The sequence below is a fragment of the Gossypium arboreum genome, chromosome 11, assembly GCF_025698485.1.
Source record: "Gossypium arboreum isolate Shixiya-1 chromosome 11, ASM2569848v2, whole genome shotgun sequence".
NCBI lineage: Eukaryota > Viridiplantae > Streptophyta > Magnoliopsida > Malvales > Malvaceae > Gossypium > Gossypium arboreum.
This window is the reverse complement of record NC_069080.1, coordinates 17,074,557-17,090,549: the sequence shown is the minus strand read 5'-3', so window position 1 is coordinate 17,090,549 and position 15,993 is coordinate 17,074,557. Positions and strand designations below refer to the sequence as shown.

The 15,993-nt window shown below is 35.9% G+C and overlaps 2 protein-coding genes across 2 annotated transcripts; one reads left to right on the top strand and one right to left on the bottom strand.

Moving 5' to 3' along the window:
• The first annotated feature begins 417 nt into the window (after positions 1-417).
• LOC108473793 (nuclear pore complex protein NUP62) lies at positions 418-6,881 on the top strand. The gene is made up of 12 exons (XM_017775549.2): positions 418-638; positions 916-1,302; positions 1,390-1,818; positions 1,941-2,702; positions 2,949-3,045; positions 4,010-4,088; positions 4,556-4,678; positions 4,845-4,922; positions 5,750-5,853; positions 6,079-6,166; positions 6,246-6,344; positions 6,550-6,881. Exons 1-12 carry the CDS (start codon positions 611-613, stop codon positions 6,643-6,645), a joined length of 2,370 nt encoding a protein of 789 aa, XP_017631038.1. The 5' UTR covers positions 418-610; the 3' UTR covers positions 6,646-6,881.
• A 6,595-nt stretch (positions 6,882-13,476) lies between these two features.
• On the bottom strand, positions 13,477-15,928 carry LOC108472659 (uncharacterized). The gene is given in 2 exon segments (XM_017774209.2): positions 13,477-14,688; positions 14,690-15,928. Coding segments are annotated over 2 exon segments (1,803 nt in total). The 5' UTR covers positions 15,401-15,928; the 3' UTR covers positions 13,477-13,596.
• Positions 15,929-15,993: the final 65 nt, after the last annotated feature.

Sequence of the window (15,993 nt, the reverse complement as noted above, 5' to 3'; positions counted from 1 at the left end):
TGCTATGATAGTAAAAGAACAAATAGTATAAAAGATAGAGATAAAAACTAAACCTTAAAACTTGAAACTCATAATGTAAACACAACACTCTTCAAAATAGGCTAAATTCGAAGGTCAAATAATAATAAAACAATCTAGACTAATCAGAGTTCGATTGAAACAAATAAACAAAATTTAACTGAAAGATTATCTCTCAAATTTGATTAAATTATAAGACATACTCAATAGAGGTGAACAATTACAATTTGACAATTTTTTTAATGTCTAATACTTTTTTTACATTGATAAATACTTAAAAAAGTATTTGTTGTCAGACCAAAATGGAAGTGACTTAGAACATGGGTAATAAAAAATAAAAGTAGCCTAAAATTGGATGATAAAATTGTAAAAATTTCCTTTTCCTTTTTAAGTGACCAAAATGAAAGCACCTTAAAGTTGGGTGACTAACTGAGTATTTTACGAATAGAAATGTAGGGTTTAACCGGTTCATATATTTGAATAGTCTTCTCTCTCGTCCCTGCAAATCAGTTTTCTTTTCTCATCTCAGTTCTCACCCACCGCCGTGTCCGCTGGTTTTTGCACCCCAAACTGCGGAGTCCGGGAAACGAAGATGGCCAATAATCCCTTCAATCCTTCGGGTTTGTTTCTTTAATTTCTTACTTTTTATTTTCTTTTTTTAGTTTATATCAATGAGATCTGTCTGGACATTTTGGAATTCATTTAGTATTTTACTTAACACTATAACAGCCAACATTGCTTAGCAAAGAATAATATCATTTTCTTTTCCATCTTTTGGTGTGACTGATGTTTGTATCTTCATTATTTTCGCTATTGTAACTGATTCTCTTATTTTTTGATCTGATTAAACTAACAAATTGTTACCTATTCTTTTTGGGTTAAATTTATATTTCTCAGGAGGGTTTGGGACATCTTCATCCCTATTTGGAGCCAGCAGTGGTTCTTCTCTATTTTCATCTTCATCTGCTACTAGCCCTTTTAGTTTTGCATCTTCGTCTTCATCAGCTTCTACTGCTACTACTGTTACAACTCCATCGTTTTCAGGCTTGTTTTCGTCAAGTTCAGCTTCGAATTCAGCCACTACATCGCCTTTCGGTGCTGCTGGGTTCCCTTTCTCAGTTGGTTCGCCATTTTCTTCAAGCAGCGGTAGTTCGAATACAACAGCAGCCTCTACTGCAGCAGCTTCTACTTCTTCTAGCACTTCAGGCTTCTCTTTTGCTCCATCTTCTTCCTTTGGATTTGGCAATCCAGCTTCATCATCATCTCCGGCATCCGTATTCTCTGGTGTAGCATTGTCAAATCTACTTCTTTATTGTATCTGCTTCAATCTCTTTATACTAACATTTCCTTTTTTCAATTTTTGTTTCTCAGAAAAGGTCGGGACATCATCTTCCCCGTTTGGTGCCAGCAGTGGTTCAACTTTATTTTCATCTTCACCTGCAGCTACTTCAAGCTCTTTTGGTTCTTCGTCTTCATCTTCAGCGGCAGCCCCAGCCCCAGCCCCATCTTTTTCAAGCTTCATGTCTTCGAGCTCAGCTTCAAATTCTACCACCACTTCACCTTTCTCATATTCTACAGGGTTCTCCTTCCTGGGTGGTTCATCTTTTGGAAAGAGCACTGAAAGTTCGACTACAACAGCAACCTTTACTAAAGCACCTTCGTTAACAGCTGCTTCTTCTTCTTCTTCTTCAAGTTCTTCAGGCTTCTCTTTTTCCCTCCCTTCTTCAGCCTCTCAACCTACATTTGGTTATGGCAATGCAGCTTCATCTTCGTCGTCATCATCAGCATCCACAGTCCCTGGTTCTGCCCTGTCAAAACCTGCTTCGTTGTTGTCTCATCTGCTTTTGTTCTCTGATCTGGTAAAGCTAACCAAGATTTTCATTTTTCTCCTCTTTTTTTTTTCCTTAATTTTTAATTATCAGGGACATTTGGGACATCTTCATCCCCATTTGGAGCCAGTAGTGGTTCCCCTCTATTTTCATCTTCACAAGCACCGGCTACCACTACTACCACTACTGCTGCTATGAGCTCTTTTGGTTCTTTATCTTCACCTTCTACTGCTACAGCTACTACTCCATCTTTTCCAAGCTTATCATCATCGAGCTCAGCTTCTTCTACGGGATTCTCTTTTGGGGGTAGTTCACCATTTTTGAAGAGCACTGCTAGTTCAACACCAGCATCCACCTCTTCTACAGCACCTTCTTTAGCAGCTGCTTCTTCGTCAAGCTCTTCAAGCTTCTCATTTGCCTCGCCTTCAGCCTCTCAACCAGCATATGGATTTGGCAATGCAACTTCAGCATCAACACCTGCACCCACATTGTCTGGCTCTGCTGTGTCAAAACCCGCTTCCTTGTCTTTTGGAACATCATCAGCGCCATTGTTTTCGACTGTTACTACCACAACTGCTTCTACCCCTGCAGCTAGTACTACTACTGCTTCAACTCCAGCATTCCCAGCCTTTAACTTAAGTTCTTCGTCTTCTTCTGCTACAGCTTCATCAGCTGCACCTGCTAGTTCAGCTGTTACATCAGCTGCTGTGAGTTCTTTGACTGGATTTGGTGTGACAAATGCAGCCGCTGCATCTGGGAGTTCTGGTTCTTTCTCTGGCTTTTCTTTATCAACAAAACCATCCACTCCTGCTTCATCCTCACAAGCACAATCCATTGCCAGTGCTCCTGTATTCAGTGAGTTTTATTATATACTACAATATTCTGGGTTTGTTTGTTTAATGCTTAATTTGTGTTTATATATATTACATTAAGTTCTAATAATTATTTTATTATATTTTGCCGTCTAATAATTATTAAGTTCTTACTCCAAATTGCTTTCATCCTGTAATCAGTCGCTTCATAGAATTCTAAAGTGCCTAGATTAAGTAATGGTGATAATATATTGAAGTCTTAATGCAATTGTGAATTCTGATCCTGCAGGTCTCACTGCTTCCGGTTCTTCTGCTTCAACTACTTCAACTTCCATTAGTACTTCTGTCCAAACATCATCGGCACTTGTTGTAGCTTCAAGTAGTGGGTACGTTTAGGTTTTATTTTTGTTGGCTTTATGTTTTATCCCTTCGCTGTATTTGTTTAACTTTATCTGCTTTTCTGTCAATATTAGATTCTAATTCTTTTATAACAAGTTATATTTTTTGTCTTTGAAACTTTATATAGAAAAATAGTGTAAGGGAGATTAAACCCATCAATTCTCACTTTCCCGGCTTCTCTAATATTTCCTTGGCATTACTTCTTGTTTTTAATTTTTTTCGTGTCAAAATGTTTAATGGAAACAAGATGAGGGCATTGGAAATGAATCTGGGGTGCCTAAGTCAGGAGTATTGATGGGACCGGAACCCTGTCATATTGGACACCTGAACTTGCGATTGGTGGAACTTGTGTGAGACGATTGTGATGTGTACAAGATTGCAGGGTGCTAAATAAAACTGGTCTGATTTTTGGAGGTTCTAGTGCTTGAAACATTTTTAGAGCCTTTTGATGTTTTAGACTATAGGAACTATTCCTTTGTACCTCTTTACTGTTTACAGGGTAGCATCCTTGTGCTTGTTATTATCGTCTCTGTATTTCGTTGCTAAAAATGGTATCGTTTCTTCTATATTCTTTAAGCAGTCTTCAATAAAAATGTTGTGAAATTTCTTATTGAATGTATGAAATAGTTTTTGGCATAATTTCTGTATAATGTCTCCACTTCTGTTTATTTTTCTTTTAGGACGAGTTCTAGTGCTTGAAACATTTTTAGAGCCTTCTGATGTTTTAGACTATAGGAACTATTCCTTTGTACCTCTTTACTGTTTACAGGGTAGCATCCTTGTGCTTGTTATTATCGTCTTTGTATTTCTTTACTAAAAATGTTATTGTTTCTTCTATATTCTTTAAGAAGTCTTCAATAAAAATGTTGTTAAATTTCTTATTGAATGTATGAAATAGTTTTTGGTTTAACTTCTGTATAATGTCTCTACTTTTGTTTATTTTTCTTATAGGACGAGTTCAAGTGCTACTGCTGCAGTATCTACCACCCCAAAATTACCTTCGGAGATAACCGGAAAGACAGTGGAGGAGGTAATTTCGTTTTAGTTTTTTGATGTAAACTTCTTTTTTCATGTGTCTTCTTAATGTTTCCCCAGTATTTCATATGCTATGAGCAATTATTGTAGTCATGCTAATAGAAAGGGCAGGTTATCTTTCCATAGCAACATCCAATAAGATTTTAGGTCATTCCAAAATAATCTAAGAGAAAAAGGCAATATTCATAGGGTATCTGGAAGAATAAAGAAGTCAACAGGTGGAACAGTGGCTCTGAGGGATACATATCTCAAGCATGTTCAAAGCAAACAAGTCTGATTGATCTGCCTCTTTCAAACCATTCAGTCTTCTTTCTTGAGTGTTTATCAAACTTCACTTAGCAGGAAGAATAGTAACAGTATCTTTTTAGTGGATCTGAGATGCATGTTTCATCTCTTCAGCCCCTGCATTCTAATTTATTGTTGTCATTGAGCTAATAAGCTTCTTCCTTTTGGGGCCTACAGATCATCAAGGAATGGAATGCTGAACTGCAAGAACGCACTGGAAAATTTCGAAAGCAGGCTAGTGCAATTGCTGAGTGGGATAGGCGAATCTTGCAGAATCGTGATGTTCTTCTTAGGCTTGAGGTATTAAATTTTACTGTGAGGCAATTTTGCTATTAGTTTATTTATATGCCTTGTTGACAAAGAATTTATATTGACATCTAATAAGGTTTTTATACACTTATTTACTGAATTTTTGCAAGTAAGTTGTGTACATATATTTTTCTATTATTTCTAAACATCAATTCAGATTGAAGTGGCAAAAGTGGTTGAGACCCAAGCTAGCTTGGAGCGACAACTGGAGTTAATTGAGACTCACCAACAAGAGGTATTTCAATGGTTTTTGCTGGTATACATTGTGCTAACTTTTAAACTTAACAGACTTTAGTTTAGATGACATTTGACCGCTATTAATGTTGTTTTGTTGTAGGAATCTCTATATAACTACCGAGATTTGTATTACTTAAACTCTGGATGAAAATGTTTGCTTGCTTTGGTTAGCAATGCTGTCCTAGTTCTAAGAGGATTCATTTGTCTTTACTATTAATGACTTTGCCATCTAGATTGTTGCTTCCTTATGCTACTTTTAGGATTTCAACAATAAGCCAGCTAGCTTTTAAAACCCGCTGAAGCTTGTGTATGCTTAACCTTGCATGTGACTGTAGCATCTCTGAATTGACCAACTATTCCGTGTATCTCTTTGTGTGTATTTTTCAATTTGCTTAAACTTTTCATTAGTGAGGTCTCTTTCAGTTCTGCTTTATAATGATTAATTCTAATGATAGTTATTTAGATACTTTCTTTGTAATTGTGACTGTATTTGTAACTTAAAATAAACTTACATATATTTATTGAAAATATATATTATATTTAACATATGATATATTAGAATATAATGCAATTTATAATTTAATAATAATTAAAATATTTTATAACCAATTAGATTTTTATTATTTTTAATTGAAAATGATGGAATATAAAGATTAAAAATAAAAAAAACAAATAGAATAATTAATTAAGGGTAAAGTTGTCTTTTCATTTAAAATTCATTTAATAAATAAACCTTAAGAAGATTAGTGGATTTTTCATCAAACCTATGAACTTAAACGTGATGCGATATGGTCATAACTATTTGAAAATGTGCTTGAATATTAGGTTGATAAGGCTTTGCAAAGTATGGAAGAAGAAGCAGAACGAATTTATAAAGATGAGCATGGATTGCTTCTTGATGATGAAGCTGCGTCAACAAGAGATGCAATGTGAGAACATGCTTGTTTGAAGTTTTTACTGAAGTCCACTCAGCATTCTTATTCCAAGCTTGGTCTAGTTGTGCTCAAGTCAGCTTTGCTTTTACATATAAACATTTGAAGAACCTCATCTTTGTCAAATCTGGAGTGCAATCGAACTGTGGCCTTCATCTTTATGTACATTGATATATTGCAATTTGCAAAGTGTAGGAGTTTATTCTTTCATTTTCTTTCCAGGTATGAGCAGGCAGAAAATGTGGAGAGGGAACTGGAGCATATGACGGAACAGATCAAGTCGATTATTGAGACAGTAAACTCTAGTCAGGTAATTGTCCTTGGTCTTATGATCAATTTGCGATTTTACAACATAAGCAGAAATGACAACTGCCTTGCAATATGTTTAGGGTGGGGAACTTGAGGCACTTGACGGAATGACTCCCCTAGATTTGGTGGTCAAGATCTTGAATAATCAACTAACTTCTTTAATGTGGATCGATGAGAAGGTTAGTAATCTTCACTTTGGCATCCCTTGGTCTCCTCAATTGTATATGTTGTGTGATGCAATTGTTAGGTTTGTAATTTGTGAGAAGGAACTTTTTGTTTACCTGAATAAAAAAATCATACCCCCGAATAACGAACATCATGTTAGAGTACCCAAAATAGATCTGTAGATAGTTTTGAGGAGGCACTGACTCGTGTTAATGTCAGGCTGAGGAATTCTCTGGTCGTATTCGGAAGCTCGCAGCCCAGGGTAATGCTGCAGATGGAGAATTAATGGCTGCTCCAAAATATTGGATGTCCTGACCCTTCCAGAAGTTGCTGTTGTTGGGTTTAGTAACTACAGAGGGAGTATGGTTAATTTTTCCAAATTATTTTGGCATCAGATCGATTATGTATAAGACCTGACTTTCAGACTTGGGTCTAACTGATTGTTTCATTAAGAAAAATTGAGGTTTCAAGGCCTGTATTTCTCTCTTGTACCGCTTTTTCCTGGTTAATCTAATTATTTAGCATGATTGCTTCACGGTCTATATTTAAAATTCGAACCAAACTTTTTTTATTAATTAATTAATTCCATTGAGAAAAAGGATAATTTCACTTCTTGCTATGGCTTTAATGGAAGATGTTCAGTTGGGGTTACATAAATCTAAATCCAGCCGAGTTCTTAGTATCGCTACTATGACGTACTGATAAGGTCTTATAATTTGCTTCGCCAGTGGGAAATTTTTTTATATAATTATTAGGGTTAATTATATAATTAATCACTCAACTGTAAGTATCGATTGGTGTTTTTTCATGTTATAATTCTAATGGAATGTGGTGTGATTGTCAATAAAATTAGTTTACAATATTTGATATTTATGGAAAGATATTGATTAAAATTTTGGTTCATTAAGTATTTTTGTTGGAATGTAAGGATTATTTATGAATTTACCCTATTCTCGTCCTTGCTACTCGATTGTATTGGCTGCATGACTCGGTTCTTGCCTAGTTACACGTCTGTGACCCTGTTCTGCCCGGCACAATCCTAATGGTGCGAGAAACTTCACTTCTAAAGGGAAAATGGTTGGGTCACGACCCTAGGTGATGGTGGCCCGTGTCTCCCCCATGTCACCTGCACACAAGGAATCAACGGGTATTTTCAGGTATATTACTCAAAAAAATCAACGTAATACGCCCAGTCGATTGGAATTGAAGAAATTCTGTCCTTATTGCTACAAACATACAATTCACGGGGAGATAAAGAAATAAATCGAATCAAGTGCTCGTATGTCACTTCCCGAGAATATGAAAATATGACATTAGGTATATAATATATTAAGTATAAGTATATAATTAGTTATATAAGGCATATTTTCTTTCTATATTATTATATTATTAATATTATTTATATATTATTAATATATTTAAATTTATATATATTTAAATTATATATTGAAATGATAAATAACAATAAAATAAACAATACAATAATAAAATAAACAAGCCAAATCCTATTTATTATATTAATTCTATAATTTGAATTTTCAAAATAGGATTTTAGAAATAGAGATAGGGATAGGATTCTTTTTAGAAATAAGGAATAAAGAAATCATGGATAAATCTAAGCGACTTTTTCTGAAATCCAATTGATCTTTTCGTAGGCGTTTGCCCTCAATCCAATCGGGGGATCGAATTGATTATAGAAACATGAGTTTAATTAGTCGATTTATTAGTGAACAAGGAAAAATATTATCTAGGCGAGTAAATAGATTGACCTTAAAACATCAACCCTTATCCCTTCTTTTCCACCTTGTCTTACTATCAATCACAACTAGAAAGAACTGCATAACTTATGCCAATTTTTGCCTTACAATTGCACCATCCACTGATCATGCTTCCTTAATTTTCCCTCTTTTAATACACTTCAAATCACTTTTACAGCATTTCTGTATTATGTCTAACCTGCTAATACGTATTTGTTAGAATTAAGTGACCCGAATTCTTATTTAAATAAAATACGATGGAAAATAAAATAAAAGTAAAATCCATATAGAACTAGACTTCTTTTATTTTATTTTAGAATAAAGTTTTTTTAACCTTATTAAACTCCATCTATTTTATATTTTGATTAGGATAATGTGTTTCAATCCTACTAGAATATGGCTTTCCAAGCCTATAAATAGACATAGTCTATTCCTCTTGTATTGATTCAAATTTTTGACATAGTGAATTTTCTTCTCCTCTGCCCGTGGTTTTTTCTCGAAACGGTTTTCACGTAAAATTTGTGTGTTATTTTATTTTATTTTTTTTACAAATTGGTATCAGAGCTTCCGGGTTGTTCATCTCAATCACATAATGGCGTCTTTGAAGTATGAAATTCCGCTGTTGGATCGCAACACCAGGTTTGCATTGTGGCAGATTAAGATGCAAGCAGTTCTTACGCAGATGGATCTGGAGGATGCCCTGCTAGGGATAGATAAGATGCCTTCGACATTAACAGATGAAGAGAAGAAGCGTAAGGATCGAAAGACGTTAACACAATTACATCTACATTTGTCCAACGAAATTTTACAGGATGTGATGAAAGAGATGACTACCGCTGCATTATGAAAGAGGCTAGAACAAATATATATGTTGAAAACTCTAACAAGCAAGTTGCATATGAAGCAGCGTCTTTATGCTTATCGTTTGGAGAAAGGTGCGTCTGTACACAAACACTTAACAGTGTTTAAAGAAATTTTTTCAAACTTGGAGGCCATGGAGGTTGAGTATGATAAGGAAGATCTAGGGTTGATTCTACTTTGTTCGTTGCCCCCGTTTTATTCAACCTTTAGAGACACGATTTTATATAGCCGCGAGTCTCTCACAGTTGATGAGGTTTATGATTCTTTAACCTCGTATGATAAGATGAAGCATCTTGTGGTTAAACCCGGCTCTCAGAGAGAGGGTCTCATTGTTCATGGGAGACAAGATCGGAATGCTGATGATGGTCGTGGTAGGACACAGAAACGGAATCCTCGTGGTAAATCTAAGGGTAGATCGAAGTCTTCAAACAGAGGTAAAACTTGTAACTTCTGCAAGAAGAAAGGGCACATTAAATTTGAGTGCTATAAGCTGTAAAATAAGATTAAAAGGAAGGCTGCGAATCAAAAAGGAAAACAACCAGAAAATTCCGGTGAAGCTGATGTTGTAGAAGACTACAGTGATGGTGAACTTCTAGTCTCTTCTGTCAATGATTTTAAAGTAAGCGAGGAGTGGATACTTGATTCAGGCTGCACCTTCCACATGAGTCCCAATCGGGATTGGTTTACAACTTACGAAACAATGTCTGAAGGTGTTGTTTTGATAGGAAATAATACTTCGTGTAAAATCGCAGGTGTTGGAACAATTAAAGTTAAGATGTTTGATGGAGTTGTCAGAACACTTAGTAACGTACGGCATGTTCCAGAATTGAAAAGAAATTTAATTTAGTTGAGTACTCTTAATTCAAAAGGGTACAGATACACAGCTGAAAGTGGGGTTTTAAAGATTTCCAAAGGGTCCCTTGTTGTGATGAAAGGGCAGAGAAAGATTGCCAAGTTATATGTTTTGCGTGGTTCTCTCATTCTCGGTGATGCAAATTGTCGCTTCCTCTTCCTTGTCAGATGATGATATTACTAAACTTTGGCATATGCGCCTAGGGCATATGAGTGAGAATGGCATGACAGAATTGAGTAAAAAAAGACTTCTTGATGGGCAAGGAATTTGCAAACTGAATTTCTGTGAACACTGTGTTTTTAGGAAGCAAAAGAGAGTTCGATTCACTAGAGGAATCCATAACATGAAGGGAACTTTAGAGTATATTCATTCTGATCTGTGGGGGCCATCCAGAGTGCCTTCGAGAGGTGGAGCTAATTATATGCTAACCTTTATTGATGATTTTTCCAGAAAAGTTTGGGCGTTCTTCCTGAAGCACAAATGTATTTTCCGCATTTAAGTCTTGGAAAATTATGATTGAAAAACAGACGGGAAAACAAATAAAATACCTCCACACAGACAATGGCTTAGAGTTCTATTCTGATGAGTTTAATAGATTGTGCAAGTCAGAAGGGATTGTGAGACACTTGATAGTTCGTCATACTCCACAGCAAAATGGAATTGTAGAACGAATGAACAGAACGATCATGGAGAAAGTTCGATGCATGTTGTCAAATGCCAACTTACTGAAGTCGTTTTGGGCAGAAGCAGCCTCTACTGCATGTTTTTTGATCAACCGATCTCCATCCGTTGCCATTGAGAAAAAGACTCCACAAGAGGTATAGTCTAGTAATCCTGCTAATTATTCTGATTTAAAGATTTTTGGGTGTCCTGCATATGCTCATGTTGATAATGGAAAATTGGAACCGAGATCTATTAAATGCGTTTTTCTTGGTTATAAAGCTGGTGTAAAAGGGGTATAAGTTATGGTGTCCTGAAAATAGAAAAGTTGTGATTAGCAGAGATGTTGTTTTTGATGAAACTGCTATGCTACCTAACTTATCTCTTAATGACTCTTTCAATAAAGAAAATCAAAAGCAGGTGGAGCATCAGATTAATACAGAGTCAATTCCTCAAGCCAGAACAAAAATTGAGAATAGAGTTGCTTCTTCACCACAATATTCTATCGCAAAAAACAGAATTAGAAGAGAAATTAAACCTCCAAAGAAGTATGCCGAGGCTAATCTAGTTGCTTATGCTTTAAATGTGGCTGAAGATATAGATGCGAATCAAGAGCCATCTAATTTTCTAAGGCGATTAGCTGTGAAGACTCAGAAAAGTGGATGTTTGCTATGCAAGAAGAGATGGAATCACTCCACAAAAATAGAACATGAGACCTTGTGAAACTTCCTAAAGGTAAAAAGACTGTTCGTTGTAAATGGGTGTTTAAAAAGAAAGAAGAGACTCCAGGAGTTGAAGAACCCAGATATAAAGCAAGGCTTGTTGCAAAGGGTTACAGTCAAATTCCAGAAGTGGACTTCACAGATGTGTTCTCTCTAGTTGTTAAGCATAGTTTGATTCGAGCTTTGCTTGGTATTGTGGCAATGCATGATTTGGAGCTTGAGCAGTTAGATGTAAAAACTGTATTTCTGTATGGAGAACTTGAGGAGGATATTTACATGCAACAACCAGAAGGTTTTATAGTCTCAGAAAAAGAGGACTATGTTTGTTTGTTGAGAAAGTCCTTTTACGGTTTGAAACAGTCATCAAGACAGTGGTACAAGAGGTTTGATTCTTTTATGACTTCTCATGATTTCAAAAGAAGTAGTTTAGACAGTTGTGTTTACTTTAAGAAAAACAGTGATAGTTCTTTTGTGTATCTATTTCTTTATATTGATGACATGTTGATAGCAGCAAAAGATAAAGGAGAGATAAGAAAGGTCAAAGCCCAACTAAGTGAAGAATTTGAGATGAAAGATTTAGGACCAGCAAAGAAGATACTTGGTATGGAGATTCTCAGAGATAGAAAAGTAAGTAAATTGTACCTAAGTCAGAAGGGGTACATTGAGAAAGTTCTTTACAGGTTCAATATACAGAGTGCTAAGCCTGTTAGTACTCCTTTAGCAGCCCATTTCAGACTTTCATCGGCTTTGTCTCCACAATCAGATGATGAGATTGAGTACATGTCACATGTTCCATACTCTAGTGCAGTGGGATCTCTCATGTATGCTATGGTTTGTTCACGTCCAGATTTACCATATGCAGTCAGTGTAGTTAGCAGATACATGGCAAATCTCGGTAAAGAACATTGGAAAGCAGTTAAGTGGATTTTAAGATACTTACGAGGCACTACTGATGTTTGCTTACAGTTTGGAAGAACTAAAGATAGAGTCATAGGGTATGTTGATGCTGATTTTGCTGGAGACCTTGATAGAAGAAGATCTCTCACAGGTTACGTCTTTACAATCGGAGGTTGTGCAATTAATTGGAAAGCCACTTTGCAAACTACAGTCGCTTTGTCTACCACTGAAGTTGAGTACATGGCGATTACTGAGGCTTGTAAAGAAGCTATTTGGTTGAAGGGACTATTTAGTGAACTCAATGAAGACCTTCAAATCAGTACAGGATTTTGTGACAGTCAGAGTGCCATCTTCCTTACAAAAGATCAAATGTTTCATGAGAGAACAAAACATATTGATGTTCGGTATCATTTTGTTCGTGATATTATTGCTCGTGGTGATATTGTTGTGAGCAAAATTAGTACTCATGAAAATCCTGCAGATATGATGACTAAGTCACTTCCTGTAACCAAGTTTGAGCATTGCTTTGACTTGGTTGGTGTTCATTGTTGAAGTTAAACCCTTAAGGGGTTTTATGGAAGAGGTGGAGAACTTGTTTATTAAAAGTTCGCGATGAAGAACTTGTTCATTGAGAATTTGTATTAAGGTGGAGATTGTTAGAATTAAGTGACCCAAATTCTTATTTAAATAAAATACGATGAAAAATAAAATAAAAATAAAATCCATATAGAATTAGACTTCTTTTATTTTATTTTAGAGTAAAGTTTTTTAAACCTTATTAAACTCCATCTATTTTATATTTTGATTAGGATAAACTGTTTCAATCCTACTAGAATATGTCTTTCCAAGCCTATAAATAGACATAGTCTATTCCTCTTGTATTGATTCAAATTTTCGACATAGTGAATTTTCTTCTTCTCTGCCCGTGATTTTTTCCCGAAAGGGTTTCCACGTAAAATTTGTGTTATTTTATTTTATTTTTTTTCACAGTATTCAAGATGGAAAGAGGGAGAGGGATGGGGTGGCTTATTTTTTAATATTAATATAATTACTTTTATTTAATATTGATATAAAATAATTTTTAATTATATTTTTACATAATTTTTAATTATATCTTAATAGGTGATAACATGATTTTTTATGGGTTGAGATGACTTTTTAGTGAAATATCATAGTTTTAAAAACTTTTTGTTCAATTAAGCCACAAATTTATTAAATTTAACAACTAATTTATATTTAATTTAAAATTTAACAAGTTTTATTAATTATTCAAAAGTATTTAATTTTTAATTGTCATTTAAATTAATTTATCACTACTTTTTAAGTGAAGGAAACTTACTAATAACGTAGATAATTATTAGAGTCGGCTAAATCTCTCTGTATCAACAAAAAGGGATTGAGGAAAATAATGGATTTGCATTTTAGCTAAAAAATTAGTCACTTGGAGCAAGGAGCAAATGTTTTTCTATTGAGAACATGCAATGTTTTCGGTTCACCAGACATTGAAAGATTGACATCAAAGCTTCTCGGTTAATCTAACCATGAAGGAATTGATAGCACCTGCATCCAACACAATCCATGAAGATTCAAAAAGCTCATGGAAGTATTCAGCTCCAGTTTCCTCGGCAGCATTCCTGAATGCAAGACCAAATGCATTCCCTTGAAGTGCTCCAAGGCAAGGCTTTCCACACACCCCAACAATAAACACCTTAGTTGCCTCTTCCGACATGCAGGCACAAAGCAAAGGCTTCAACCTAGCTCCTTTCTCCTTCAAGGCATCCATTAGAAAGTAGCAGAACTTGGTCAGAGCCTGTGGGTGACCCAACAGCTTTGTGTCCACTGAATCTTCAACCTTCACCCACCTAAACTTTCTTCCACTCCTGATGCACCCACTCATTGTTATTGCGGCACTTCCTTGTCTGAGAATAGCCCTTTGTATCTTGATTGCTTGTTCCATTCCAGCCTTCAGCTTATCAAGATTACTTAAGGACAATGCATCGTATGCCATCCCGAATTGCTTCAAAGCACAAAAGCCATCAGATTGCACAAATGATTCAAGCAGTGCAGTGACTCCATATACCATGTCTGCAGCTGAAACCCTTGAAGTATAACCATGGTGACGCAAGAAACTTTTGTAGTAAAAATCATTGAGTCCATATTCAGGCAAAATTTGTTCAAATTGATCTTTCATCTTCTGTTTCACCTCATAATTCATGTACTGAAACTTCTGCTGGCAATCCACCAGCGCAAACCCCATCCTTGCAAGAAGAAGCTTAAGCTTTTTCATACCATTATCGCTCCATGTCTTCAGCTTAGGGGCAATGTACGAGGAACACAGCATTGAATCAAATAAGTTCCATTCTCTTAACAGCATAAGTCTTGGTTCTTCTTCATAGGCAATTCTTGAGGAATCAGGTGCTCGAACCTTGGTTCCATCTTTAAGAGTCACTGAAGTAACTACATCCAAATTCCCTAAACTGTTGATATGCTGCTGAAGCTCCATGACTCCAGCTTCATACCTCTCATCTGTCAGCCTCTCGTGAACAAACTGATCAGCAAGCGAAACACAGGCCAGCCAAAGCAACTCATTTGTGTTTTTCCTCAAAAGAATGTGACAAGTCATACATCAAACACCCTGATGGCTTACCATGAAAAGTTCCCATCCGATAATAATCCCTTCTGAACTTCTTAAAACGCCGCGCCGCGGGCTCTTCTTCACCTTCTGAAGACATTCTTCTTCTTTTGCTAGACCCATCCCGACTTCCACCCTCCTCCTCATCACCATTGGCTTCATCCTCATCTTCACTTTCACTATCTTCATCTTCTTCACTATCCAACTCCGAATTATGTAAACAATAGCTGGCATTAGCCAACTCCATGACCTCAAAATCATACGCCAGATCAGCCAACCGCTCATCGTCATTTGTATAAATAACAACCACCTGATCATTCTGTTCACTCAAGTTATGCAAGTGAATCGGCCTATGACTATCAACAACAAAAACCCGCACGCCAGGTCCTAATTTAAGATCCTTTTGGAGGTCACGGTGGCATCCCCAGTTTATCAGAAGTATGGTAACAGGCTCAGAGGAAGAACTCAAATCAGAACCAACGTATTCACAGATTTGTTGAAATGAAGACACCGGATAACACGAGTACCGGACTGAATCAGATTCAAGAATGTGGAAAATGATTTTGAGAGTACAAAGAGAGTCCACATCAGAGGTTGAAGGGAATATGAGTAAAGAAGAGAAAGATGATGCCTTAACCGATTCTCTGAGCCTTGCGTAAAACGACTCTACTCTTTTCTTCCTCACCATGTTATTGCTTTTCCCTCAAACCAACACTTAAATTCGGTGCAAAATTGGAAACTTTTCTTGACGTGAAAAAAAAAAAATCGGGGATCTTAAGAGATAGATCAATACCCAGAAAGAAAACACCCCTTTTTTCTTCGATTTTCTATCATTTCACTAGATTGCACCCAACATCGATAACCTAGAAGAAACAGCTCATAATAAAAATTTATACATATTAATTTCAATTAGCTACAATTAAAAAAAAAAAACTGAGACATTTCCACATACAAGAAAATGTTAACCAAAAACAACAAATTAAAAATTGGTGATATAATAAAAATACAGAAGAAGGATCCAAGAAGAGGAACAGTTCGAAAACTGGAAATGAAGAACAGTACAAGTACCTGAGAATGAAGAAAAGAAAAAACAAGGGTGAAATTCCTTTGTGCCGATCTCTTTCTTTTTCACCTTATTTTTTAAAATCACAGGTCTCAGTGGTGGGAGCAAATGAAAGAGAGGAGGAGGGAGGGAATTGTGTTTTAATTTGGCTAAGACGTTAATTTGGATTTTGGAATTTGAATTGTTTTGAAGCAACCGCGAAAAGTTTGGCGCTCTCG